The 27,496-nt window shown below is 47.1% G+C and overlaps 1 protein-coding gene across 1 annotated transcript; it reads right to left on the bottom strand.

The window, feature by feature from the left end:
• Positions 1-215: 215 nt before the first annotated feature.
• Positions 216-27,244, bottom strand: Hgsnat (heparan-alpha-glucosaminide N-acetyltransferase). Its single transcript, XM_075986428.1, has 18 exons — positions 27,044-27,244; positions 23,605-23,720; positions 22,682-22,818; positions 22,168-22,289; positions 19,920-19,989; positions 16,201-16,270; positions 14,806-14,915; positions 13,888-13,964; positions 12,532-12,562; positions 9,908-10,068; positions 8,327-8,442; positions 6,758-6,879; positions 5,722-5,848; positions 4,396-4,482; positions 3,076-3,153; positions 1,689-1,759; positions 1,477-1,589; positions 216-895 (listed from the first exon to the last, which is right to left on the bottom strand). The coding sequence occupies exons 1-18, from the start codon at positions 27,132-27,134 to the stop codon at positions 714-716; spliced, it is 1,881 nt and encodes a 626-aa protein (XP_075842543.1). The 5' UTR covers positions 27,135-27,244; the 3' UTR covers positions 216-713.
• Positions 27,245-27,496: the final 252 nt, after the last annotated feature.

Consider the following 27,496-nt stretch of genomic DNA (forward strand, 5'->3'; position numbering starts at 1 on the left):
AGACAGCGGCAAATAGTAGGCTGGGTGGATGGGCACAGTGCAACAAGAGTAACCAACAATAATAAACCTACCTATGCTTCAGTGTTTTCCGGGCGGGGGAGGGGGAGAAGCCGGTCACTTTGGATAATGCATTTTGTTGGCTCACCAAAGCCTTGAAAATTACTTTGGCTTCCTAGAAACATTAAAGTGCATGCCATAAAAAAAATTAGACAAAATTATGAGACAGTCCATTCAAAAAGCTTTATATAAGTCTCACAACAGAAACCGTGGTATTTTTGTTGGCATGCATATACACAGGGGAAGGCAGTTTTCAGGAAATAAGAAGTGGTCCTTTGGGTTTTCTTGTGTTCTTGTTGTGGTTTGCTTGTCTGTGGTGCAGAGATCAAACTGTCCAAGTTAGGAAAACATTCTACCTCTGAGTCAAACCCAGCACATTACAGAAGCAAAATGTCCATTGTAAACCCCTCCACGCATGTTCCAAAAATATCAATTTCATAGAAAATGAAGGAAAGGGCGAACATAACATTTCAAATATGTAAATATATAAGTAAAAACATACAGGCAGCTTTCTGATGGCTAAGCAAGTCAGCTCGATACAGGACACAGCTTCCGTAAGTACGTCCCTTTTGTGGGGAGGAGTCCTTTAATAAAGACAGTTCCGTCCTTCTCCCAGGGCCGCTGGGCCCTCCAGCAAAGCCTATCAGGGAGTGCTGTCAGATTTTCCAGAAGATCTTCTTTTTATAGAGAACGTAGGCAATGAGCACCCAGACAGCGGTGGCGGCCATGTTCTGAATTAGATGCTCTTTGTGTGACTGGTCATCCTCCAGCTTCCACCGAAAGGGAAAGTAGTTCTCAAACACCTCATGACCAACATACACCAGAATAGAATTCATCCCTTAGAGAGATTGGAACATGTCCAGATCAGTCATAGAATTCTTGAAATGAATTCAATAGAAAACATAAAGCACAGACTCACATTATCACCCTAGCCCGGATAAGCGATGCAGAGCTTAGATACTGAAGTGGGAAGTAAGGGTATTTCTAAACTCTCAGGAATTAGGAGCAGTGAGCTGGCTCAGCAGGTGGCATCTGCCACCAAGCCTGATTGACCTCAGTTCTATCCTAGGAGCCTTATGGTGGGAAGGACTAACTCCTGCAAGTTGTACCTGGCACCTGTGCGCCCGCGCGTGTGCTTGAAGTACAATCCTATTTCCTATTAAAAACAGTAAGTCTTGGGTCATAACCAGTCCTGCACCATTTCATACTGCCTGAAAACAACCAAAGTTTATGCACTGACTCTCGAAACCCATGCATGTAAAAACGAGGCGGGGAGCTCTAGAACAGGCCAGTGGCCTCCTGTGAGCTGAGGCAGCACAGCCTGCTTCCTGGAAATGTGTCCCCAGGACAAAGGCTTCAGCTCTGAGCAAGCCCAGTGCCCCTGTAAGCCAGTCTGCTGAGGGAAGACAGCTGACTCACCTGGATAAAAGAACGGGGCTCCTGTCCACAGCCTCTTCACATCCACGACGGGGTACAGGACGAGCAGGATGAAGAAGGCAAAGCAGCTCAGGGTGGTGACGTACGAAATGGACCTACAGGGAGATGAGTGAAGGAAGGCTGCCGCCCGCACCCCGGAACACCGGTGTCAACATGAGGACTTACAGTAATGAGACACCCTCCACCGTGCTTACCAGAGGTTTTTGTTTATTGGAATAAAGCCTTCGTTTGCAGACAATTTTGTCAAAGCAATAGAAATAAGCCCCTGTGAAGAGAAGAAGATGTCAGAGATCTGTACTACAGTCTCAAGTCACAGTGCACTGGAGACAAACACTAGCTACTTAACCGCCAGTGAGGACCAAGGTGTCACAGCTTTTACTCTGCCCTTTGAACTGGAAACCTATTGTAAGATGTGTAAGGAACATCTGACACATTATCCAAATGACTAATTTATAAATTATCCAAAACCCACTTCCAGTGTTCTCAGAGTCTGAGAAGGTAAGTGAGGAACCACAGCGACTCCTAAGACAACGTGACTCCACAGGCAGCAGGGGGAGAATGTCCAGCCGGGTGCTTATCATGGTCTTAACTGGAGGCTCCTGTGTTTAAAACGATCGCTTGCCTGGTGTTTCCACTTTTATTCTCTTTCTCTTTTTCTCTCTCTCAATTTTCTGAGAGAAGGTTTCTCTGTGCAGCCCTGGTTGTCCTGGAACTTGTTCTGTAGACCAGACTGGCTTCGAACTTAAATATCCTCCTGTCTCTGCCTTCCAAGTGCTCAGATTAGAGGTGTGCACCTCTGCCGCCAGCTAAATATCCATTTCTTTCTTTTTTCATTCTATGTGCATTGGTGTTTTGCCTGCATATATGTCTGTGTAAGGGGCTGGACCCTCTAGAACTGGAATTATAGACAGTAATGAGCTGCCATGTGGGTGCCAGGAATGGAACCTACATCCTCTGTAAAAGCAGCCAATATTCTTAACCACTGAGACATCTCTCCAGTCCCTTTTTAAATTTTCTCTTCTGTTTCTGAGACAGGGTCTCACATATCCCAGACTGGCCTCAAACTCACTATGTAGCCAAGGTGGTCTTGGAGCCTCTCCCTCCTCATGATGGATTACAGACACATGCCACCACACCCAGTCTAAGGGGGTATAGAGGATGGGACTCGGGGCATCATGCATGCTACCTTCTACTGAGCTACAACTCACCCTGTGCCTAGTCTTCTTTCTGGTAAGGTTTCCCATGTAGAGCATCCCTACACATAGGCCATCTCTACACAGAGAGCATCCCTACATGGAGAGCATCCCTTACATGCTTCCTCCAGCAGTCTTCACTTGAGTGACAGCAAATGCTCTTATTTATTTATTTATTTACCTTAGTGGTAGACCATGTACCAGGCCCTGGGTTCCACACTCAGGGAGAAAATTAGATTGATTTTTTTAAAGACGTTATTCTGTGAATCCTGCCCTTCAAGTGAAATGCTCTCCATCACGCCGAGCCAGCAGCTGCCCGACATTTTATTTCCTCTTCATAAATGTCAGTCTTAAGAACACAACCGGGTGAGGAGGGCTGGTTACTTACAAGGACGCAGCACCAGGCAGCAAATCTCATCAGGATGGCTTTCGTCTGGTCCTTGTAATACAGGAGTATTTTTCCTGCCTGGAGGAGAAAACAGTACGGCCATGTTTCTTTCTCACCCATCAGCTCTGCTGTGCGGCACCTGGAGCTACCGTCACTCGGCATTCTCCTGGGCCTGCTGCACCAGCCTTTCCACCCTCCAGGCTGCTCCCCTCAGAGAAGGCTCCAATGCCAGGAGAGAGAACTTCGGGTAGAGACACTAGACTGCTCTGAATGATCACAGAGGCGCACGGGAGATAAGCCAAGAGGAACTAGATTTGACTTGGGCACAGACACACATGCTCTGAAGCCTCTCACACAGCTGGCTGTGGATGGAAGCCCGTGTCTTTCCAATGTGAATACAGGACTTCTCATCCCCAGCTGAAGGGACCAGCAGGTGGTCCCTCTGGACCAGTATGGAGCTCTACACTTGGGAATGTATGTTAGGATATTACAGAGGGCTTGAGACGGCAAGTCCAGCATCTGCACCCTTCTGCGTACCACGTGTGGACACTGTGCCCATCCCCTCCAGAGGATGCACTCTGGGAGAGACAGGCCATTGTCGGGAAAGGAGGAAACCTGTGAGCCCTCTGAACCTGGGCCTGAGAAACGAATGTCTGCTGTCTGTGAGTTAGCAGCCTCGGGTGTTTTGCTACAACAACATAAACACGTGAGGACAAACGGGACAAGTAACACGGAGACCTCCCCATGTGACCATACATACACACTCAGAACTCCAGGTGGAAATCATTCACGTGTCTGCTTTCATCTGTGACAGGGTCTTACTAGGTAACCCAGTCTGTTCTCAAACTTGAGTCCTCCTGCCTCAGCCTTCCAAGGGCAGGGATTAGAAATGTGGCCATTGTTGGGCATTGGTGGCACACAACTTTAATCCCAGCACTTGGAAGACTAATCCCTGAGGAGTTAGGTTAGAGGTTTGCCAGGGCAGCCGGGGCTACACAGAGAAACCAAACCAAACGAACGAGCGAATGAATGACTGAATGAATGAATGAATGTGGCCGTCAATGGAACTCATTATCCACAAACTCCTGGGCTAAAATAAAACCACAACCAGTAAGAATTTAGTTCCCAGAACGTAAGGATTCAGCCAGCTGTCTGAATTGCTGTTACCCTACCCTAGTTTACACAATCTTGATCCTAAACAGAATTTACCAAGGCAGCAGGGGACCTCCTTCAACTGCCTCACTAGAGTGAAGTGGTTCTGGTCACGCTGCCAGCAGTCCTCACAGTCAGCAAAGGGAAGCCCGATGAGAGAAACAATACCTGAACTCCTAAAAATGCCATCACAATGGAGTTGATAGTCCCTAAGATTCCTTCCGGGTCATAGGCCACCTCAGTGTGATAAAGGACCTTAACAAAACAGATCAAGAGGGTGGCAGTTACTCTCTGACCACAAAAATGAACAGAACTCTCAGAACACAAACCTGAATACATCTCAGTCGCCGAAGCTTTGAGCTCCCTCCCTCCCTCGCTCCCTCCCTCCCTTCCTCCCTTCAGCCCTTCCTTCAGCCCTTCCTTCCTTGTTGCTCTGCTTTTTGCTTTAACAGCAGAAATTCATGGGCAATTTATAGGTATAGGCAAAGTAAGCCATGATCCTGCTCGGCCACATTAGCAAGCCTGGCAGAATGCTGGACCACATTTAACGAAATGCAAATGCCTAAAAGGACAGGAATCACATGCTCATTCTGTCTCAGCCAACCCCACTGTCGCTTCAACAGCTCCCAACCTTCTTTGCAGGCAAATAACATTTAATAACACATTTGGAAAGGGGGAGTGGACCAGGGTGAATGTATTCTTAACATTTAGAAGGCCCATGTTTTAATGTCTAGCACTCCAAAAAAATTAAAGTCCATTAAAACAAAACATTAGTATTTTTAATATAAAATGAGACTCTAGAACTTGGAAATGTACAGTGTATCCTCCACCACCATAGGATCTGGAGGATTCATTCCCAGCTACTAGAAATAGTAATTGCCAAAAGGTCTCAGTAAGGAACCTCGTCCTTGTCTAATCAGAGCCTCAGGGTGAAGGTACAGCTCACTGGGTCCTGAGCTTGATTCCAGCAGCGTTAAACAAGAAAAGAGAAAGCGTGGGAACTTGTCTGCCTTTCCAACCGCTCCTGTGCTGGGGACGGTCCACATCCATCCGACCAGGAACATGGAGGCCACCCCTCACCCGCGCAGAAGAGCTCTCAATTGTCACTTCAGCGCATGCTCGAAGATTAAGCAGAGCCCTGAGGAGACCCAGCACAGTGCAGCTCCCTCAGCTGCATCCCTCGCAGGGACTAACCAGTAGGGATGCCCCATGCACCTCCTGTATGCGCACATCCTGTATTCTAGTCCCTGCCTTCGGAGTCCGGGGCTGGAAACCTAGAGAGCTGAATAAAATGTCACTTGTTTCATGTGGCCCCTTCTCTCTCCACAATCAAAGTGCCTTTTCCTACCAACAGACAGAGAACATCTGCCACAGGAAGCCAGCTGGTTTTCCAAATAACAATAACCACATTGTCCTTAGATGATCTGTGTCAAACTGGCTCTCTCTTCCTACTTCCCTAATTTCTGGTTCCAAGGAAAGGAAAGGCTCACGCACAGTGGAAGAGGGGTGCTGGTACAGATGATTGTCTCCCAGAAGTAGGTGGTCAATGTAGCCTGCTGCTCCTCCAGTACAGCGAGGGTACTTCCCCAAGTCCCCAATACCGCCAGGGCCAAGGTAGCCACTAAGGAAGTGAAAAGCACACTTAGTTGACAGGAACACAGAAGGGATAGTACTGAGCAGTGGCTAGCCATGCAGGACAGGCTCAAACAGGACCACAACAGCCCTGACCCCTGAACCCCAGTGAGCAGACAGCAGGGGTTCCTATCACTGGAAGGCATTTTCTACTCAGGGCGATGTTGAGACAACTCAACCCTCCTCTCCATGGAAAGAGAGCCCCAAAGAGGAGAAAGCGTGAGAGATAATTTGTTTGACCAGAGAAATTTCAATGCTATAGAACCTTACCTCTGATTCAACAGAAAGGAACTACCATGCTCAGTCAGTAAAGTGCTTGCCTTGCAAGCATGAGGGCCTGAGTTTGATTCCCAGAACCCATGGAAAGATAAAAAAGAAAAAAGCAAATGGGGAGGGGAGAGGAAAGAAAAGGAAAGGAAAAGAGAAAAGAAAAGAGAAGAAGAGAGAACATAAGCCAGCCAGCCAAGCCATGCATTGGGGCTGGAGAGATGGCTCAGTGGTTAAGAGAGCACAAGTTGCTCTTCCAGAGGACACAGGTTCAATTCCCAGAACCCACATGGAGGTTCTAATTCCAGGGATATAATGTCTCCTTCTGGCCTCCTCAGGCACTGTGCACACATGACATGCAGAGACACATGCAGGCAAAACACTCATACACATAAAATAATTAATTAAAAAGAAAGCCATGCATGATGGCTGGGGAGAGGCGGAGACAGGTGGATCCTGGGGCTCATCGGCCAGTCTACTTGGCAAACTTTATGTCTCAAAAAGAAAGGGGGGGGATCGATGACTGTGGAATAACACCTGTTCTCCAACCTTCAGATGTGCATGCACACACACGTACACACGCAAACAAGAACACAGACACAAAGGGACTACCTGGCAAGGGGTCACTTACGTAGGGCACCCAGGGACAGGTAAAAAGAACGTCAAAGCCAGCCAAATGCTTTCAAGTATCAGAATGACGAGCCACTGGGGCCAGCTGGAAGTGATGTCCTGAAGAGAAAGGCAGCTTCTCTCCTGAGTGAGGCAAGAACAGCCCACATGAGGCCACAGTGAACCTGGGAAATGCTAGTGACTGGGTTTCGACCTTTATAGTAGAATTTAAAAACTGATCTGACTGAGGAGATGGTTGAGCTGGAGTGTGAGGACCTCAATCCAAGCCCAGAAGAAATGCAAAAGGGAAGGTGTGTGGCGTGGCCCTGTAATCCTAACGCAGAGCCCTGAGCTCACTGGTCCAGCAAGGGCTGGTGTGTGGCGTGGTCCTGTAATCCTAACACAGAGCCCTGAGCTCACTGGTCCAGCAAGGGCTGGTGTGTGGCGTGGTCCTGTAATCCTAACACAGAGCCCTGAGCTCACTGGTCCAGCAAGGGCTGGTGTGTGGCGTGGTCCTGCAATCCTAATGCAGAGCCCTGAGCTCACTGGTTTAGCAAGCCTCGCCTACTGGGTTAGGCCCAGGCCAGCGAGAGACCCAATGTCAAAAAGAGAACATGCGGGCACCCAGGGTTGTTCTCTGGTCTGCACACGCAAGCACACGTATGAATGCGTGCACACACAAACTGATCTAGTAATGTAGGGTACAGTGGCTCCCGAGAGGCGGAGGCAGACGGATCTGGAGATGAAGGTCGATCTTCAGCAGCACAGCGAGTCTGAGGCCAGTCTAGGCTACAGGAGGCCCTATCTAAAACCAAACCAAACCCAAAATTATCTACTATGTTTGATGATGCTGGATGCTCTAGCACTCTGAAGCATCGCAGTAAGACATTAGACATCCGTGGGCTGGAGGGTTAGTTCAGGTGGAACACTTGTCCAGCACACGTGAGACCCCGGGTTTAATCCCTAGCACTACAGCAGGAGAATAAGAAAAAATAGAGTGTACGGTGCAGTGACGCACACCTTTAATCCCGGCACTCAGGAGGCAGAGGCATGTGGGTCTCTGTGAGTTCTAAACCAACCTGGTCTACATAGTAGTGAGATCCTGTCTCACTACTATGTAGACCAGGTTGTCTCACTACTATGTGAGTAAAACAAAAAGAAACAATTAATGGAAACAGAAAAAAGCATTTCATTAGCAAAAGTACAATGGTACACTATGTATTATAAAAATCCAGAAAAACCAAATGAGCGGGATTGGGGTACATGATATGTAATTTCCAAAGAATCAATTTTAAAAAGATACAGGAAAGAAAAAAAAAAGAAAGAAAATCCAGGAAACCATTCCATGAATTCTCCCTTTGTGTAAAGAATGATTTTGGTGGGTGAGAAGGCGGGTAAGTCAGTAGGGGACCGTGGTTCTATCCCAGGAACCCATTTAAAGGAGGGATGCCTAGGGCTCACTGGCCAAGAAGCCAAGCCTACCCAGGGAGTTCCAGGCCAATAAGAGACGCTGACTCAAATAAGGTGAACAGCACCTGATAAATGACCTCCAAGGCTCCCCCCCCCCGCCACACACACACAAGGTTCTCACCAAGGTACAACTGTCAGGGACAGGCTTCGAGAAGATGAGCTCCAACACAGCGACCACAAAGTACGTCACTCCCAACCGCTGCAGGACACCGGGGATCCGCACCATATCCCAAGACACTGCCAAAGACACAAGCCACCGAAGGCTAAGCTAGCACAACACGTCTTACGCCAAGATAGCAGGGAAGACATATCTCTATTACTCGTAAGTGAATTATCATAGCTCGGAAATACACATGGACTGAGGACACGGTGCCCTCTGTAAACACACAGCCAGCCATCTTCCCTCGGTAGGGGGATAAAGCAGGGACTCCCTGTGGCACTGAATCCAGCTCCCAGCCCTTACCTATCAGGAATATGGATATAACACTTATGTCACTAAAAACACACAGACCAAACCCAAACCACTGTTTCCCCGGTACAACCTATAGGTTACGGGCTACATTCCGGGGAAAGAACCGAGAGCAAACCCTCAGGGTCCCCTGAAGTTGGGAAGACCCTCACATGGAGTCCACCAAAATGAGTTCTCTCTAAGCCAGCGGTTCTCAACCCTTTCACAGGGGTCACTAAGACCATCAGAAAGCACAGATGTTTACATTATGATTCACAACAGTAGCAAAATGACAGTTATGAAGTAGCAATGAGATAATTCTATGGCTGGGGGTCCCCACAACCTGAGGAACTGTATTAAGGGGTCGCAGCATTGGGAAGATTGAGAATCATTGCTCTAAGTTCCCAGGCTTCCAGTAAAGGCCCTTACTGCCTGGGGGCTGGATTTGGCTGATGTGTGAGTATCTGTTCCCCTTTGCCAGAGGCAAGGCGAACCCCTGGGACAGTAACTGCTGCCTTCCCCGTGTGCATCTGGTACAAAGCAAGGGGCTGACATCCTGTCTTCACCATCTGGTGTCACAGAAGCAATGACAAGACTCCCTTTCCCAGGGCTGGAGAGATGGCTCAGTGGTTAAGATCATTGCCTGCTCTTCCAAAGGTCCTGAGTTCAATTCCCGGCAACCACATGGTGGCTCACAACCATGGCTCACAACCATCTGGGGCCCTCTTCTGGCCTCCAGACATACACACAGACAGAATAATATTGTATACATAATAAGTAAATAAATTAAAAAAAAAAAGACTCCCTTTCCCAGTAGCACAGCTGGCACACAGGGAAGAACAGATTCTCTCTGTTCATGGAACAAAGTGACTGGCCGTTTGTTCCTCTGTCCCTGCATACTTGACCCAGAACAACACTTCAGCCCCACTCAGCCCACTCTGCTTTATATCACAGGAACCGGAGAGTCACAGAGCTGCTGCCCATGACTAAATTTCCAAGCTAAGTGGAACAGTGCTCAGCCATATACAAGTGGTACACACTCTTCTAAAAATTAGTCCTTCGGGAGGGATCCGGGTGGAAGGATTGCATTAGATTACAACACGTGGGACTCAGAGGCAAAAAGCTTGCCTAGCATTGTGCAAAGGGCCTGGATTTGATCCCAAATGCTGGAGAGAGAGAGAGAGAGAGAGAGAGAGAGAATCTTTTCCGTAGTGCAACTTGAGTCTATATAAACAAAGGGGCAGAGATACTTACATGGGCCAAGGCAATAGTTGGGGTTGACAACTATAATTCCTATACAGATTAGCAGGAAGCTTCTCCATGCGATTTTCCCCAGCAGTCTGAATTTGGAACATCCTCGTTGTAGGACAGAAGTCATTGACAAGAAAATTGAAGATCCCATAATAAATACAAACCTACAAAGAAAAAAAGGCTGTTGGTAGGTGGTCATTTCCACTTTTTATACATGCATCCTTCATTTCTTATAGGAGAGGTGACATGCTACCGTCTGCAGCAGCCAGGGACTGAAACAGCCTCATCATACGGTAAGGGCGAGCACATCCCTGCTGGAGGGACTTTTGACAGAACATCTCCAGTCCTGCTGCACAAGGAAAGCTGGCTAATAGTAAGTGGGATTTCCATGGACAACCCTGCAAGCATTTATTAGAGAGGAAAGCTATCAACACTGACCCAAGGGGCTTGCGTTAACACACGGTCCAAGTCCTTCAGAAACAAAACATTCGAGTCTTTTAGAGACTCATTCCTTCTCCTGAAAGAATTCTCATTCTCTCTCTCTCTCTCTCTCTCTCTCTCTCTCTCTCTCTCTCTCTCTCTCTCTCTCTCTCCTCTCCCTCTCCCTCTCCCTCTCCCTCTCCCTCTCCCTCTCCCTCTCTCTGTATCCATTTGGTAGAAGTCACACAGATTTCCCGTTTCTTTCTTTAAACACGTAAAGTCTTCTTTAAAAAAAAAAACCAAAAACATTGAATTTGAGATGTCCACAGGCTCACGTGTTCAGCTGGTCGCCATCTGGTGGTGTTTTAGAGATCACGGGACCTCTGGACACCAGACCTACTTGGCCAGCACAGGCTGCAGGGTGGAGCTGGAGGACTAGAGCAGCCCCTGTTTCTGCCACCAGACTTTGCTTCCTGTTTTGCTGCCAAGTGTGAGCAAGCTGCCTCCTACTCCCATTGCCACACAACTGTGAGATAAGGTAACTTCTTCCTCTAAGCTGCTCCCGTGAGGTATTCTGTCCCATGGAGGAGAAAAGCAGCCAATACAAAACGACGGGATACTCTTCTTAGTTATTGGCTCAGGGCTAGGGAAAGGCGGCTTGCTCTGGCTGCCTCCCAGAGCCCCTGGCTTTCCTTCCAGGATGTAGCTGTCTCACAGAGCAGTAATGGAGCAGTGCAGACAGTATGCTGAGGTCATCACCACATCTGGGGCAAACAACACTCGATCTATCCAAATCCTCTCAAAACACTGAACATTTTTCCCCAAACCTTGAGTCTATGATAGTCATAAAATGCCAGAGTCCCAACATGTGACCCGTTCTCCCGGAACTGTCTCCAGTGACGGAACACTAGAGTTCCTCAGAGCACTGGGGTAAACACATCATACAGGAAATACGCCTTGACAAGACCAGAATCCACTGGGGCAAACGTTTCTACTCTACTATCAAACTAGGTTTTAAGTCACAACTATCATTTCCTGCTATCTATTCATTCATATTCACAGACACCGGTTTACCGCACCTATTTTTAAGAACTATGATTTACACATATAGAACCTGCCTATAAATTCAGAACTTACGGTAGGAGTCCAGCATCAAGTAGAAAATGTCTGTTCTAACAAGGTGTTTCGTATGAAAGCATTCATCTCTGGGGCTGAGACTACGGTGCGGTGGTATACCGAGCGCACACAAGGTCTCAGTTTAAATCTCCAGCCCCATGCGAACACACAATGTCAACACCTTTCAAGTACACATGCAGAAACACGATGTCAGGTATGCGAAATGCACAGTAACATAACTTATGCTAGGGCTTCACAACAAGCGCAGGCTCATGACCCAGAACTGGTCACAGACAGGGCTCCAGCCTTTCAAAGACAAAGGGCAGGAGACCATCTGTGGAAGAGTTGATGACAGGCAGTGGTGATGCAATATTATAAAATATCTCTTACATACTAAGAGACCAGAACTTTCACTGGCCCTCACAGCCAGGTTATTATACAGCCTGAAGTCACTTATGACTGCTATCCTACTGTGTACTCAGCCTGTCCACTTACTCTACCTTTAAGAGAACAGTGTGACAGCCAACCTTACTTGCTCTGGATCTCCCATGGTATCAACCTTACAGCCAAGGCAATGCATGGCTGTAATCTTAAATGGTCAACTCTACCACGCCTCTGGCCCAGAGAAAGTGTGTGTATCATAGCCAAAAGCAGCAAATACAGAGGTTGAGAGCAACTTCCTACAATCTGCCATAAAGGCTGAAAGTGGCTGACAGACAATGGTGCTTACTGTCTGGGTCAGCTGGGATCAGCTGGAGCCAGTGACGTCATCCCTTGTAGAACTCTACTAAAGAGTTCTGTAAAGTGTCCCCTCCCCTCCCCATTGGTGCTCTCTGTGCTGTTGGACAAATGCAGAGTAGAGCCCTATGTTAGGGAGACACACACAACACCCACAGACAGGCACAGGACAGACACAGCCTAGCAACAGACAGACAAGGAGCTGGGAGACGATGGAACGGGAGGTAGAGGTTGTGGTTAATGACTCCAAGGGGAAGTGCTGTTCTCTCTTTCTGTCGTTATCAGTAAGGCATCATGGGTGACTGGAGTCAATCACTAATGTACATAACCCTCACGACAGACTGTCAGCTCACCAGGGGAAGACGAGGTCGGCCACAGTCAGTCCTGCAAAATGACGTGAGAACAAACGTAAGAAGGAGGATGCTAGGATAAAACACCTCCCAGTTCCAAAACTTGTATGCACTGCATTTTTACACAGAAAGTACAACAGACAGCCAGGAGCCACATGAGGCACTGGACCCGGGCTGGGAGGGTTCCCTGTAAACCACTCACACTAGGAGTCTGTGGATGAGTCTGTGCAGTAGTACTGGTCGAAACCTATTCTCTGCCTCCACTGGGAGACAGTGTCCACTCCCTGTCTCCCAGCAGAATGTCCAACAGGGAACATAGTGAAACCATTCAGTCACACAAGAGAGAAGCTGCTCTTAGGTATGAACAGGAGAGGGGACTCTTGTTCTACATTGCTCTGTTAACTTTATTATGTATGTATGGGGAGTCAAGTGTAGAGGTCAGAGACAATGTACAGGAGTCTCTTTCCACACTGTGGATTGAGCGCAGGTTGGCAGCCAGCACCTTTACCTGCTGAGCTGCTTTGCAAACACATGAATCTTGTCTTACACTTCAGCACAGTCCAGAGGCCACTGCAGGACCGAGTATGGAGCTGCATCAGCTGCAGACTCTACCATCCATACATGGGTGCCAGTGGTCAAACACAATGAACTCTCTTCTAGAGGCTTCCCCAGGAGAGATGGCTCAGAGGTTAAGAGCATTGCCTGCTCTTCCAAAGGTCCTGAGTTCAATTCCCAGCAACCACATGGTGGCTCACAACCATCTGTAATGAGGTCTGGTGCCCTCTTCTGGCCTGCAGGCATATACACAGACAGAATATTGTATAAATAATAAATAAATAAATATTTAAAAAATATTCTTGCAATTATATTTTAGAATTATATTGTAAAAAATATTTATTTTTACAAAAATATTTATTTTTACAAAATAAAAATATTCTGTCTGGCCAAAATAAAGGCAACTAAAAGTTCTCAAAAACCATGTCTGTAACGATGAGGTAGTCCATCATTCTCCTGGTTCCAGCAACTACAAACCCAGGTTTATAGCTATTATCAAGGGCCACTCAGACTGGTCTTTGTAAGTTTCACCCCAAGAAAGATGTAAGTCTTAGAAGGCAGAGTCCCCAAGAACATAGTAGCCTTACAATGATCGTGTAAAACCAAGTCTTTCTCACTTCCTGTGGAGACCTGTCGTCTTATAGCAGAAAAATCCAGTTTCTGCTTCCTTACAGAGAATCACACTAACTCCATGGGAGAACAAAACTCAAGGGCCCCTGAGTAAGCTAGGGTGGGAGGCCCACAGATAATGCTGTGTCATCCCCCAGTCTCTCTGGGGGTCAGGCTGGGGGACCAATAACTTACCATTCCAGCTGGAATGCTTGAAGTACCAATACTTTCCTCCGCCATAGTTGACAAAGACCATGAGGATGAGGGCTAGCCTATAAGGTAAACAAAGGGGGGCAGTGTTGACACAACCCCTGAAGGACAGACGCTTTCACACAAGGGGTATCACATGATAGTGTGACTCTACAGAGCAACTGATGGCACAAGTAGACAAGTTAAGATACAATTATCTGGTGCTCACTATGAGGGGCCACAGAAGGATGCTCGGCCACCAACATTTCAACACAGTATCTCAAGAGAAATTTACACTTGGGCTGACCATATGGCCCAGCTGGTAAAGACACTAGAGGCCTAAAGACCACAGCCCCCATGGTAGAAGGGGAGGATTAACTCCTGTAAATGGCCTCTCACTCTGTCTGCTGGCAGAGTAGTCGCGAAGGGTGAGACGCAGCCATGGGCTGGCGTGCCTTCCAAGCTGGCAGTGTGGCCTAAACAAAGCCCCTTGCCCAGACCACTGAACATACTAGCAGAAACTGGCAGAAACTGGTTCTGGCTGTGTTCCTCCTCTCTTCTCTCTCCACCTCACGGTGACCCTGACTTTTGTTTCACTTTTCTTGTTTGCTTTTTGTGGTACTGGGAATGACCTCTGAGCCAAGCACAAGTTACGCCAGTGGTTTGCCCATACTCCGGCCCTTGTCATGACAGAGAGGATGAAGACATTATATTATTTTTTTGTCTTTTTGATAAAAGGTCTTATTAGCTATCCCAGGCTGGCTTTGAATTTTCAGCAGTCCTTTTGCCTCAGCCTCCTGGGTGCTGAATGCAACACCATACCAGTAAACACATAAAATACCTTAAGCTAAAAATGGGCTTGTGTATAACTACAAAATCTGAAATAGACCCATCCGTATCCACCACGTTATGAGTCCCACTTACCCCCTAAACGTGTCCACGCATCGGAGACGGTAAGACGAAGCAGGCATGCGTCGTGTTTCTGGTTGACAGTCATCACTGAGGGAGTCTGCTCTGCTTGGGGATCCTAGCTCCTTCCAAACAGAGAAAGACATGGTACTTAACAAGGCTCAGGAATAGACTTCATTATGTGGTATCCCAGCACAGAAATCGGAGTGGAAACGTAAGGATAACTTTGGGACAATAATTTGGTTTTGTAAAGACCGCATTCCGAGGTTTTATTCTCCACTTTGTGGAGTTTGCTGGTAGTCGTGTTGACAGTGACACAAAGAAATGGGTCTGGGGCTGAGGGTGTCAGTGTCAGAGCGCTCGCCTGCCATGTGAGAGCCATGTGTTCAGGCCCCCAGCACCAAAAAAAATAAGGTGTGAACTGGTTCTTAGTTAGTCCAGAACCGACATGAAAACAAAGGCGTTCCTGAGAATTCATTAGTCCAAATATAATAGCATATTTGGTCATTACAATGGCCATCAACATTTACACATTTAATTCTGATGATTTGGCTCATTTATTTTCAAACAGGGCTGGCTGCTGAGTGAAAAATTGTACATCTTAAGGCAGCCCAGATTTCTACCCTTACTGAGAAAGAGAGGGAAGAGGGTACAGGCCCTCCACAGAAGAGGAGGACAAGGCTGCTCTTTATTAAGGACAAGTTGGAGGCTAGCAAGAAGGCCGTGCTTGAAGTGCCGGCTGCACAGGCCTCATAACAGAGCCCACAGCGGAAGAAGACAATCTACTCGCACAGGTTGTCTTCTGAGCTCTACACGCAGGCCACAACAATGCATGCGCACACTCACACCCGTGTGTCTCTCTCATACACATATGTTAACAAATAAGCAATAAAACAAAATACAAAAACAGATGTGAGAGGACTGTCCCAGCCGGAAAGACGCTTCTCTAGCATATCTGCCCCATCACCAACAAGATGACGTCTGCCTGCAATCTCAGCCCTCAGGAGGTGGCCAAGAGGGGGGATCAGGAGTTCAAGGCTATCCTTAGCTATATCCTACACAGTAAGTTAGAGGTCAGCTTAAGCTATATGTGAGCCTGTCTCCAAGAAAGAGAGAGAGGAAGGAGAGAGAGAGAGAAAGGAAAGAAAAGGAAGCATGTAAGCAAGCATGCAGGGAATGCAGCCTGCACTGATAATCCCAACAGACAGGAGGAATCCAGGTCCTGGCCAGGAATGTTGCAGCATGTAGAGTCTGTGTAGCATATACACAGAGAAAACATTCAGAACATACAGTCTGACTTTCCACAAGATAATTGAAATGCATTAAGCGGAACAATGATGCTCACTGAAAGGGAAATTATAAAAATCCAGAATACCTCCCAGACAACACATGCAGACTCGAATAACTCACAGAATTGATGAGGCGGTCAGTTTCTCGAGAAGTTATTGCCTTAGAAATGCAATTATTGAAGTCTTCCAAACTGTATTTAAAAAAAAAGCCCCCATTAGTTTTCTTTCTTGAATGGTAATATTTTCAAAATGACTAGCTACTGGAATAAAATTTAAGTTCCATAAGCATCATCAAAGTTCTTTTAGAAATGGCAAAACAGAGTAGAGTCTGTGGTCGCCTCGTCAGTAAGAACAATGGTGACAACTCAAAGAGCCCTGAAAATCCCATGACACCAGGCTTCTTACTGCCATGAAAATCAGAAGAGCACATGGCAACAACCATGACCACTCAATTAGGAATGACTTAAAAGAACACATAAGAAATAGCGAGCACATATAAAAAGCAAAAAGCACCCTTAATGTGATTGTAACTACACACACACACACACACACACACACACACACACACACACTGAGTAAGCTGGAGAGAACATCCATAGGCAATTCTTTTATTTGTATGGTTGACCTAATTTACAAATTAAACTCATCTACATGGTTGACAAAAGAGTAAGTACATTCATTGATTTTCTTTAAGATGAGATCTCTACTTGGGTATAAATCTTTGCAAAGATCTCCAGCTCACAAGACAGCTCACTAAGTAAAGATGTTTGCCACCAAGGCTGACAACCTGAGCTTGATCTCAGGAACCCATAAGGTAGGAAAGAACTGATTCCCAAAAGACGTCCTCTGACCTCCACACATGTGTATGCCCCGCCACACACACATAAGCACACATTAAAAAAAAAAACAAAAAAAACCAGAATATCTTGCCAGGCATGGTGTTGCACACCTTTAATATCAGCACTTGGGAGGCAGAGGAGGATGGATCTCTGAGTTCAAGGCCAGGGCAAACTACACAGAGAGGTCCTGGACAGCCAGTGATACACTGAGAAACTCTGTCTTGAAAAACCAAAGAAACCCAAAAGAACCCAAAAGTTATATCTCAGCTTGCTTTCAAACAAAGCCACCCATATGCTTTGATAAACACAATGAGTCACTGAGCTTCAAATATCCACACGTGGGCAATCTTACTTCCCCTAACTTCCCCTCCTGACTCATTGCCTTTCCGTACTGTAAAGAAAGCCCGGGCATGAAACCACCTGATCGAGAAACACTGAGGTCTCTGTAAAAGGGAAACACTGTTCTGTCTCTAAACACAATCACAATATTATCATAGTCTAATCTGTTTTCTTGGGTTTATTTATGATGTGGGGGAGATGCGCATGGGCCATGTGTGGAGGTCAGAGGTCAGCTTGCCGGAGTTGGTTCTCTCCTTTCACATGGAACCGGGTTGGGTCAGGTCGTCAGGCAGTGACAAGTGCCATCGTGCAGGTTTCCCATCACTGCAATTCAAATGACAGCAATGCTCCTTGCTATCTTCACAGCCTGCTCAGTCTGCTGGCTGGTAGATGTTCTTCACACTTCAAATGTTCAAACCAGGTCCACATAAAATTCACATAGCCTGTGCTTCTGCTTGTAACACCTCTTACAAACCAGGACCATTTCCGGTCCACATGGCCCTGCCTGCATTACTGTGGTGTGAAACATTAAAACAGACACATTCGAGGAAGCGCCAAAGAAGAGAGGCTGAAACACTTAAAAGTAAATAGACACTTGTCTTTGTTTCTTCTCCAAGAGAAGGGGGACATCATTCTTGGCCTGTAAAACGTCCTTAACTTACACAGGTGTGCTGGGAAACTACAGAGCAAGGGGTGGCCTTTAGCTCCCCTCCGCCAGAGTATTGAGCTCACCCCTCTGCAGGAGAGGTAAAGATTAGTCCAATATCACAGGGCCAAGATGGCAAGATGAATGGCTCCTCCCTGCAAAAACCTCATTCCAGCTCTGTTACGATGGAGCAAAGGGACAGAGCCAGGCACACGCAGAGCGCCAGAGAGAGCACACCGCAACAGTCGAACAGCATGTCCATCTCAGCAGAGACTGACAAGCCAACACCTGGCTCCAAAGAAATGAAACCGCAAGGCTTCTGTTTTCTTCCCGGGAAGCTGCTGCATCAAATCGTCATGCCTAAGCAGCAAGTGACTCTTACCAATATAAGGTCAGGTTTCCGAGACATGGGATGAAACGATTTCAAAAGCTCACAAAGTTAGGTCAGAATATATAAGCTCCCTCAAGGCAGCCAAACTAAGGTTATATTTTAATACTTCCAATTGAGCTGCGTTCAGCCAACAGCTAGGCAGGAGGTATAGGTGGGAGTTTCAGGGAGAGAAAGGAAGAGGAGGAAGAATTCAGGGGCAGGAGACACCAGAAGACACAGAGGGGAAACAGGAGGTACAAGATGAAAAAGAGACAATACCAGGAGATAGAACATAGATGAATACAAATGGCCTAATTTAAGTTCTAAGAGCTAGTTAGGAACAAGCCCATGCTACAGGCCAAGCTTTCATAATTAGTAAGAAGTCTCCGTGTCATTATTTGGGAGCTGGCTAGCAGGACAGAGAAAGACTCATTACAGAACACAGCTTCCTAATGAAGTCTGTGATCCTTCAGGAGACCCAAGACCTAAGGGATGAACATCTGAGAATACAGTCTCTCTATTCCTGCTGTCTGTCCTTCCTTCCTAGACCAGTTCCACTATGGAGTCAAGGCTGGCTCTGAACCCAAACTCCAAATCCCCCTCCCTTTACCTTCCGACTGCTGGGGTTACATGTGTGTGTCACATGACCATCATTCTTCTTCTTCCCTTAAAAACATGAAAGAACTTTCCTTTACAGCTGATTAAAGGGCAGAGAGATGGCTTGGCAATAAAGAATGCATATTGTTCTTAAAGAAGACCTAGGTTTGGGTCCCAGCACCTACAGAGGGTGGCTCACAACTACCTTGACTCCAGCTCCAGGGGATCCAATGCCTCTGGTCTCTGTGGACACGGACAGACGGACGGACGGACATACACACACCTGGCCTCTGTGGTGTCTCTCTCTCTCTCTCTCTCTCTCTCACACACACACACACACACACACACGGACACAGAGAGAGAGACAAAAATAGACACACATGGACAGACACATACAAACGCATACAGATTACTTTTTAAAAGTAAATTAAATCTTCAACTTGATTAAACCAGCCTGTTCGGTTTATTGAATTTGCTCTATTTTTTTTGGTCTGGTCTACTGGTTCACTCGCCAGGATCACGGTTAACCAGGCAGAGAAGGCCAAATGCCCTCTCCTCCAATCAGATGCTTCTGCCCATAGGAAAAGGAATCCACACTGAGGTCCTAAGTGACATGGTGCCCTTGTGCGGACTTTGGCCCCCAGACTCCTGAGCTAATGGGAAGCAGAGGAAGATGTAGTGGAGGGGTGGAGAAGAAACCAGTGTGGCAACTTTCTAAAACTCAATCCAGGAGATTCTTTAGGAACTAAACATTTCTCAAACATCTCCATCTTCAGCCATGTTGGGAGAATAAAGACAAAGACCCGTTTGCACCCTTGTGAACATGCCCCACAGTCAGAGACAACATTACAGTCTGCTCGGATGCCAGGACTGGAACAGACATGGCAGATGCACAAACGCTTGCTGAACAAATACTAACAGTCATCTGTGTGCCTGCTTTTGGTGACTGTCCTGAGGTGGAAGAGCAGCCAATGGAGGGCCAAATTACCCTTTCTGGGTATATTATTTCTGGGCTTTGTTTCCCGGTCATGTTCTCCTCAACAACTTACCTCAGTAAGAACCTCAGGAAAGATATCGCGATGATGAGGGCTAGACCAACAAGGAATGCAATGCTCACAGCTATAAAAGAAGAAAACATTATCCTTAAAATGTCATCATAAGTATCAAAGCTGCTGGGGCGTCACATTACCCTGTCAGTGACAGCTGGAAGCAAATATGAGCAAAGCTCACATTCCTATGCTAAACGCTGTATAAACAATTAAGAACAAAGCATGCAGGAGCATTGCATGACACGCTCACAACGCATCCATCACTCAGTTCCTGGATGATTGATTACTATCATCAAATTTTCCCTCGGAGCTGGGGACGCAGCTCAGTGGTGGAGCACTGACCTTGCATTTTCAAGCACTTGAGTTCTATCTTCAGGAAAACAAAAACGGTATTGCGAGGTTTCATCTATTGAGTCCCTTCTCCTTGTTCATTTCATCCCTATGTACTTCACTGTGTTCTTAAGACAAGGGTCCTGCAGAAGGTCTGGTGACCTCGTGTGTCTCCTGTCGTACCACACAACAGGGTCAGTCTACTAAACAACCAACAACAGGGTCAGTCTACCAAACAACCAGTTCTCAAAACCATCAAGGCCATGAAAGACAAAGCAAGGCCAAGAGGACACTGACAAGGCAGTTTTGACAATTAAATGCAACGTGGGATCCTAGACCAGCTCCTGAGTGAGAGCAGCGATACCAGGGGAAATGGCTCAGCAATAAATGCTCTTGCCACCAAGCCTGCAACCTGAGTTCCAACCCCAGGAACAAGAAGAAGAGAACAAAAGCCCCAAAGTTGTATTTGACTCCACAACATGTGGACCGTGGAACCAACCACAGAATAAATAAACAAATGTATGTTAAAAAAGACAACTTGAGACGTTTAAACGTGTATAGATCGGGGCTGTGTAAATGTTAAGTCCCTGGCCCCAATGATTATATACAGGGTAATTATAGTATGATTATACAGTTTAAGGACATACACACAGCTAGATAAAGGGTGTTCAGAAACTTTCTGTAACATATCTGTAAACCTAAAACTTCTTCACAAACAGTCTCATGCAAAGCTACCAACAACTCTTTCATACTGAGGAGGCACCGCCTATAACTGACCACGCGACATACATACACACTGAAGAGGCACCTGCAGTTGTCCGTGTGACAGAGACACGCTAAGCTGGCAAGAGCCTGTCTATCTGGTGTCACAGCACACAGTGGCTTCCAGGTCCAGGCTCAGCAACAAGCACCGTTGCCTGCTGAGCCATCTCAATGGCCCTCAGCAGACAACTTTAAGTTACTGTCCATATTAAGGGCTCCTGTTACTTACTCCAAAGGCAACTTAAGCATTATTCTTATTTTCCTCTTCTTTGTTTCATAATAACCCTGCAGTTTTTATACTTTTTACACATTAGTTTTTCATCAGTAACACTTATTACGTTTTAACTGTGTTTACATTTAATTTTGGTGTGTACATACGTGTGCTGCACTGTGCGTGTGCGGAGGTAGGAGACCAGCTTGCAGGAGTCTGGTTTCTCCTACCATGTGAGCTCCAGGGAACTGAACTTGGATCCTCAGGCTTGGTGGCAAGGGCTTTAACTGCTGAGCCATCTTGCTGGGCCTCATTACTCTTTTAACTCCGTGGGCTGCCCACAATGCTCCCCTGGTAAGGGCTCTACATTCTTTTGAGATAATGTCACTCTTAGCTCTCTGTGAACAGAACTTACTAATGACATGAAGGTCCCCGGTTGTTCTTTAAAGAGTATCACACACAGTAATACTAGAGAGGGCTCAGGGGACAGATGCTCTGCCGTGGAGCTGTGAGACAATAAAGGATGTCCCTTCCTGTGAGAGGACCTTAGGAGCCGTCAGTGTCAAGCTCCCAGGAAACACTAGGTATGCCCTAACCCCCCAAAGAGAAAGTTAACTGCCCTATTTCTAGTTTCTTTCCACGTGTGCTTAAACCCAGCGATATCAAAATACGGAGCTATATCACATAATTTTCTTCGTATGTATCTATGACATAGCAAAACCACCAAACTGGGACTGGAGGTATAGAATACATGCTTTAGCATGGGTGAGGTCCTGATTCTAATCCCCAGCACCAAAAATCAACTCCAACTGTGCCACAAATGAATGGTAGTGGTAATACATAATCCATGTTTTAAATGAATGACCACGTCATGAAGTGTCAGATGCAAGGAGACCGAAAACTTTGAAAATACAAACTTAAGAAAACAACAAAGCATATACGTACGAAGGTTACTGTCGACTGGATTCTCGTTGACAACTAGGTCACAGGTGACTTCACTGGCTCCAGGGGAAGCATGCTGGATCAAAAGGGAATAGTTTCCAAATTCTCCAAATTTGTATTCCAGCCTAAAAAGAGCAGGCAAAATGAAGGCCAATGGTTACACGTGGAAACAAGGAGCTAGACCAGTGGTTCTCAGCCCATGGGTCAAGACCCTGTGGGGTTGAATATCAGTTATCCCGCATATCAGACATTGATAAACAACTCATAACAGCAGAAAAATTACAGTTATGAAGTAGAAACAAAATAGTTTTATGGTTGGGGGTCACCACAACATGAGGAACTGTGTTAGGAAGGTTGAGAACCACTTGAGCTAGGCTGTGCTAATACCATCAGCAAGGAACAATATAAATTCAGGAAGATTAAAAAAAATATTTTAAAGAGAAGAAAAGCAAAACCATGCAGAAAAAAAAAAAAGGAAAAGCAGACTCAAGTCAGACCACAACGAGCAGGCACGGACCTGCAAGCTGCAGTCTCTCCCTGGGTGTAATTGACTTGTAGGATGGACCCGTGCTGGGTGCTCACGGAGACGGCCGTAACGCTTGGCTTCGCAGGTTTGCCACTGTGAGAGACGTTCGCCAGAGGCTGGAAGGTGCACTGTGGAGACAAAGTCAGCAGGCACTCAGACTAGGAGCCACTGTCATTTGGCAGGGCCCTGAGCTGTTAGGCAGCAGCCTTCCCATAAACTGCACCTCTCCTCCTGTTCGGGGTCTTCAAAGTCTGTCGGTGGTTGGGGGACACGATATCCAAGAGAAAAAAAATCCTAACTCTTCCTGTACTTTAAAAAACTTAAACTGCAGTAATGCAGATAAAATTTGCCCATTTTATATTAAAATAATGACTGCCATGATGGAATTGAACCATCTTTATGTATAGGTAAACTTTTCACAAGTTAATAAATACAACCTACTTTAAATCTTGCATCCTATTGTTTCAATATTATTTAACCAATTTACAGGATCCTATTTTACATATTTCTATTTACTACACACATGTCACCAACTATAAGCACCGTGGGTATTTATGTCTTCCAGGATTTTCTACTGTAGCTTTACATTTTTGTCATATAAATTTATTATTTTAAAATATCTACCCATGAGGTTCTTACTCCTTTAAATTCTTTCCTTAATGTAAATTTCCAAAAGTGAAATTATTGGATAAGAATCGTCTTAGCCAGTGGTGGTGTCGGCAGCAGAGCACACCAATCACTGCCAAACATTCTCCCTTGATCATATTCCATCTAGTTCTTTACTATAAACTATTTTTGTTTCCTTGCCTGTAAATCTGAAGGGAACAAGAATAGGGCTTAGACATCAGAACTGTGTCTGGAAGGAGTACCAAACAAGACCCGAAGCAAATGGAGAGGATGCAGACGATACGCACTTGGTAACAGGACTCAGATTTCCAGTAGACGGTTAGGCTTGTTCCCGATAGTTCATTGTGGATGAGAAGCAGAGCCTGATCCATCTTCAGCTCCACAGGCCTCTTCTCATCTACATCTGATAAGGATAGAAAAGAAAAGTTACAAAACAAAAGAACCAAAAACCCAGAGCACCAGAGGGAGACAAACACAGTATTAGTACTTCACAAATACTACAGGCCGGAACATGTGCGGTCTTCAGCCCCGCGACCTGTGTGCAATGCCACACGCAGAGGCCCTTTGCACAGATGGTTCAGCTACAACTGAGGTCCCGTCAGCACCATTCCCATCCAGGGTGTGAGGACTGTCTGAGGAGGTAACACTCACTGAATAATACGGAGGTCATGAGCTAGGCTCTTTTCTGTTTTGCAGAAGAACAAAGCCCACGGCTTTTGCCCCTGCCCAGGGCCACAGCTCTCCAATGAAATCACTGATCTGAACCAAGAGTCTATTATTTCCATGTCTAGATTTTACCACATTAGTTATGAGCTCAGCCTCCGCAACTTGTTACAAATACAGACTGCAGTTCTACCTCTCCAAGGAGGCAACAAGAGACATCAAAAGCTGGAGAGGTGGCTCAGCCATTAAGAGCACTAACTGCTCTTCCAGAGGACACAAGTTGGACTCCCAGCACCCGTATGGCAATACACAACCATCCGTAATTGCAGTTTCAGGAGATCTGACACCCTCTTCTGGCCTCTGCAAGTACCAGGCATGCACATGGTGCAGAGACATCCATGCCGACAAGACACCCATACATATAAACATTATATGAGGAGACACCAAGATACAGACAGATGTGTATGAAAACAATGGCAGACAAGACTATCACCCTCCATGTCCAGCCCAATGACTTCATTGAGAATATCAAGGCCAAGATCCAGCCATGGGGCCCAACCTGACCACTAGGTCTTGATACACAGCAATGGCAGCCAGAGTGTGACCTCACGCTCTTGGCCTACGCAGTCTAGAAACAGTCCAGCCTGCACCAACTGCTGCACTTACATAAAGGCATCATCCAGCTCTCCCAGGATGATCTTCTCATCCAGCAAAACTGATGAGAAGACCGGCCCCAAGTGCTACACCTACCTGCACTTACCAGCTGTGTGCTGTTGCCACTCCTTCAGCCTCCAACCCAAGGCCAAGCAAAGCCAAGGGCAGCTGCCAGGCCTAGGTTCTTGGGACCCTAATAATGGAACCAAGTCCCACTTACACTGACAGGAGCAGTAAAAGAAACAGGTAAACGCAGCCGCAGCCCTCCCTCCCAGCTCACATAAACAGGTGGGCAAGGCTCCTGGGAGGTTCTGCCTCTTAATATTCTAGACCTCTTCTATCTCCTCATTCTGGTGGGGGACTCTGAATCTCCAGATCTGAAGGAGTCACAAGTGTGGGAGACGATTGAAGGGCGGAAACTCCGTTTTCGCATTCAATAAGGGGTCCAGGTCATGGCTTGCTAGATGACATCATTAGGGTTGCACAAAGATGATAATCATTTAGGGACTGGGGTGGCTCCTCCCCTCACCATGTAGGCTTCAGGGACCCCACTCAAGCAGTCGGGTTTGACAACACATTTCAGTGCTGAGACATTCTGAGCCTTGTATGTTATTCTTTAAACAAAGTACCCAGAGAATGAACTTTCATGAGTGAGGTTTCCCCTCCAAAATAGTCTTTCAAAGGTTTTAATACAATCTCAAAAGTACTGTGAAATTCCAGTCCTATTTAGTAGGGCTGGCAGTGACTTTCTCACTACGTGCCACATCCCAAAAGACTTATATATTAGTGTCCTCCTTCCCCCTCCCAGTTGGGGTTTCTTTGCATTGCTGTGATTGGCCTTGAACTGTGGGCTTCAGGGATCCTTCTGCTTCAGTCTCCCAAAGAGCTGGGGCTCCAGGGAGGCACCACTGTGAGACCTAGGGAAATCAACCAGCTGGCTGAAGGTCACAAGCTGCTTGCTAGCTGGCAGGTCTAAGTGGAGGTCAGTCAGCTACGGCCTAGGTTACCACACTCCAGGGAGGAAGCGTATCTGCTTGGGGATCTCTGTTTTTCATCGGCCTTTGGATTTCTCTCTCACTTTCCAGCTGATAAACAGAAAACAGAGCTTTGAACAGATCCTCCAAATGCATGCCATGACTGTGTTCCTATCCTGTGATTGGCTGCATGACTGTGTTCCTATCCTGTGATTGGCTGCATGACTTTTCCTAGCCTATGATTGGCTGGAATACTTATTTAATCCCTCTCTTAAACACAGGTAGCCTTGGGTTTGCTTGTTTGTTTTATCTTTGTCGTATTTTTTTTCATTTTTTCCTGATAACTTCTTGAAGTGCGTTTGGATGCCTTGCCTGCATGCATGTATATATACCACACGAGTACCTGGTGCCCCCAAAAAGCCAGAAAACAGCATCAGAACCCTGAAAACTTTGAGTCATATATGGCTGTGAGCTGTCATATGGATACTGGGAATCGAACCTAGGTCGTTTAGAAGAACTGCCAGTTAGTTCACCTGGAGACATCTCTCCACACCATATTTGACGATCTTCCTTTTCGAGTTTAGTGTAATCCCCTGTGCACCTGTTCATCTTTTCTCTATCATTTCAGCATCCCTTGGTGGTTGGAACGACTATACTTCTTTTTCTTCGTCCTGAGTGGTGCTTCGATTTCCCTTGTGGATTCTAGACTCGCAAAGCTCTTGCCATTGTTACTATGGTAGTCAGGACTATACAGAATCCCTCAGGCCTAGCTGAACATCAGAACTGCCTGGGAAGCTTCAAAAAGAACAGCAACAAGTTCAAACACCCTGACCAGACTCCAAATTCAGCATGATTTTTAAAAATCGCTCCTCCCAACGACAAGCCTAAAACCCTGAATTCTTACACCTTTCTTTGTACTTCTTTGCATTACTTCAATGTATTTTTAAAGTTTGGAAGGTGGGTGGGGGGGGGGTGTGTTTCTCACAGAAGCCACATCCAAGTTCTGAGCCGGAAAAGGGGGTGGACGGTGGGGAAGAGGCAGGCGACACACCGTGCAGGATGATAGGCCCTACCTTATACAATGCGCAAAGGGGGTTTGTCCACCTGCCTCAGTCCCTGAGCCAAGCTAGTTTCGACAGGAGTTTGTGGAACGGTGTTGCAGGACCCTGGAACCTTGGGGTCGAGGGAACTCCCAGAATTCCTTTTTCTCCCTCACCCCTTCCCATGGTGAACTCGGAGCCAGACTGAGCACCCAACCCGGGCGCCCGCGAACCGAACCTGGGAAGCCAGGCCGGGCCGGGCTCCCGGGTTGCAGCTCCCACTGCATCCCACCCCAGAGAGGAGCCAGCGCCTCGCTCAGGTCCTGTGCCCCGGGGGTCGTCCCGGGCAGGCCCACGCACGGTCCCCGCTGCCCCCAGCCCGCGCGGCCGCTCACCTTGCTCCGCCCGGCGGCCGGGGGCGAGCAGCGTGGCGCTCAGCACCGAGCCGGCCAGCAGCAGCGCGACCAGCGCCGGGCCCGAGCCCATGCCGCCTGCCGCCTCCCTCGGGGAGCTGCGCTCGTCTGTCACCGCTGCCGAGCCGCGCTCCTTCGCCCGGCGCCTGCGCGAGCTCGACCGGCCCGTCAGCGCCCGCTCCATCGCGTCACCGCCGCTGTCCCGCTCGGAAAGGCGGGGCTGCGCCGCCACAGACCCCGCCTCCTGCCTCCCTAAGCCCCGCCCCGCCCCGTGGGAAAGTGTGTGCCTATCCCTAGCACAGCAGAGTGCATCCTTATTGTTTTCTACCCTTTGCGCAGTGTTTTCCAGTGGAGAGAAACATCCAGAAGAGTGGTCTTTGCTTCCCCAGTTATTCACCCTCACCACTTTCCTGACCGACATTCTAAATTCTTACA

The sequence above is a fragment of the Microtus pennsylvanicus genome, chromosome 9 (genome assembly GCF_037038515.1).
Source record: "Microtus pennsylvanicus isolate mMicPen1 chromosome 9, mMicPen1.hap1, whole genome shotgun sequence".
Taxonomy (NCBI): domain Eukaryota; kingdom Metazoa; phylum Chordata; class Mammalia; order Rodentia; family Cricetidae; genus Microtus; species Microtus pennsylvanicus.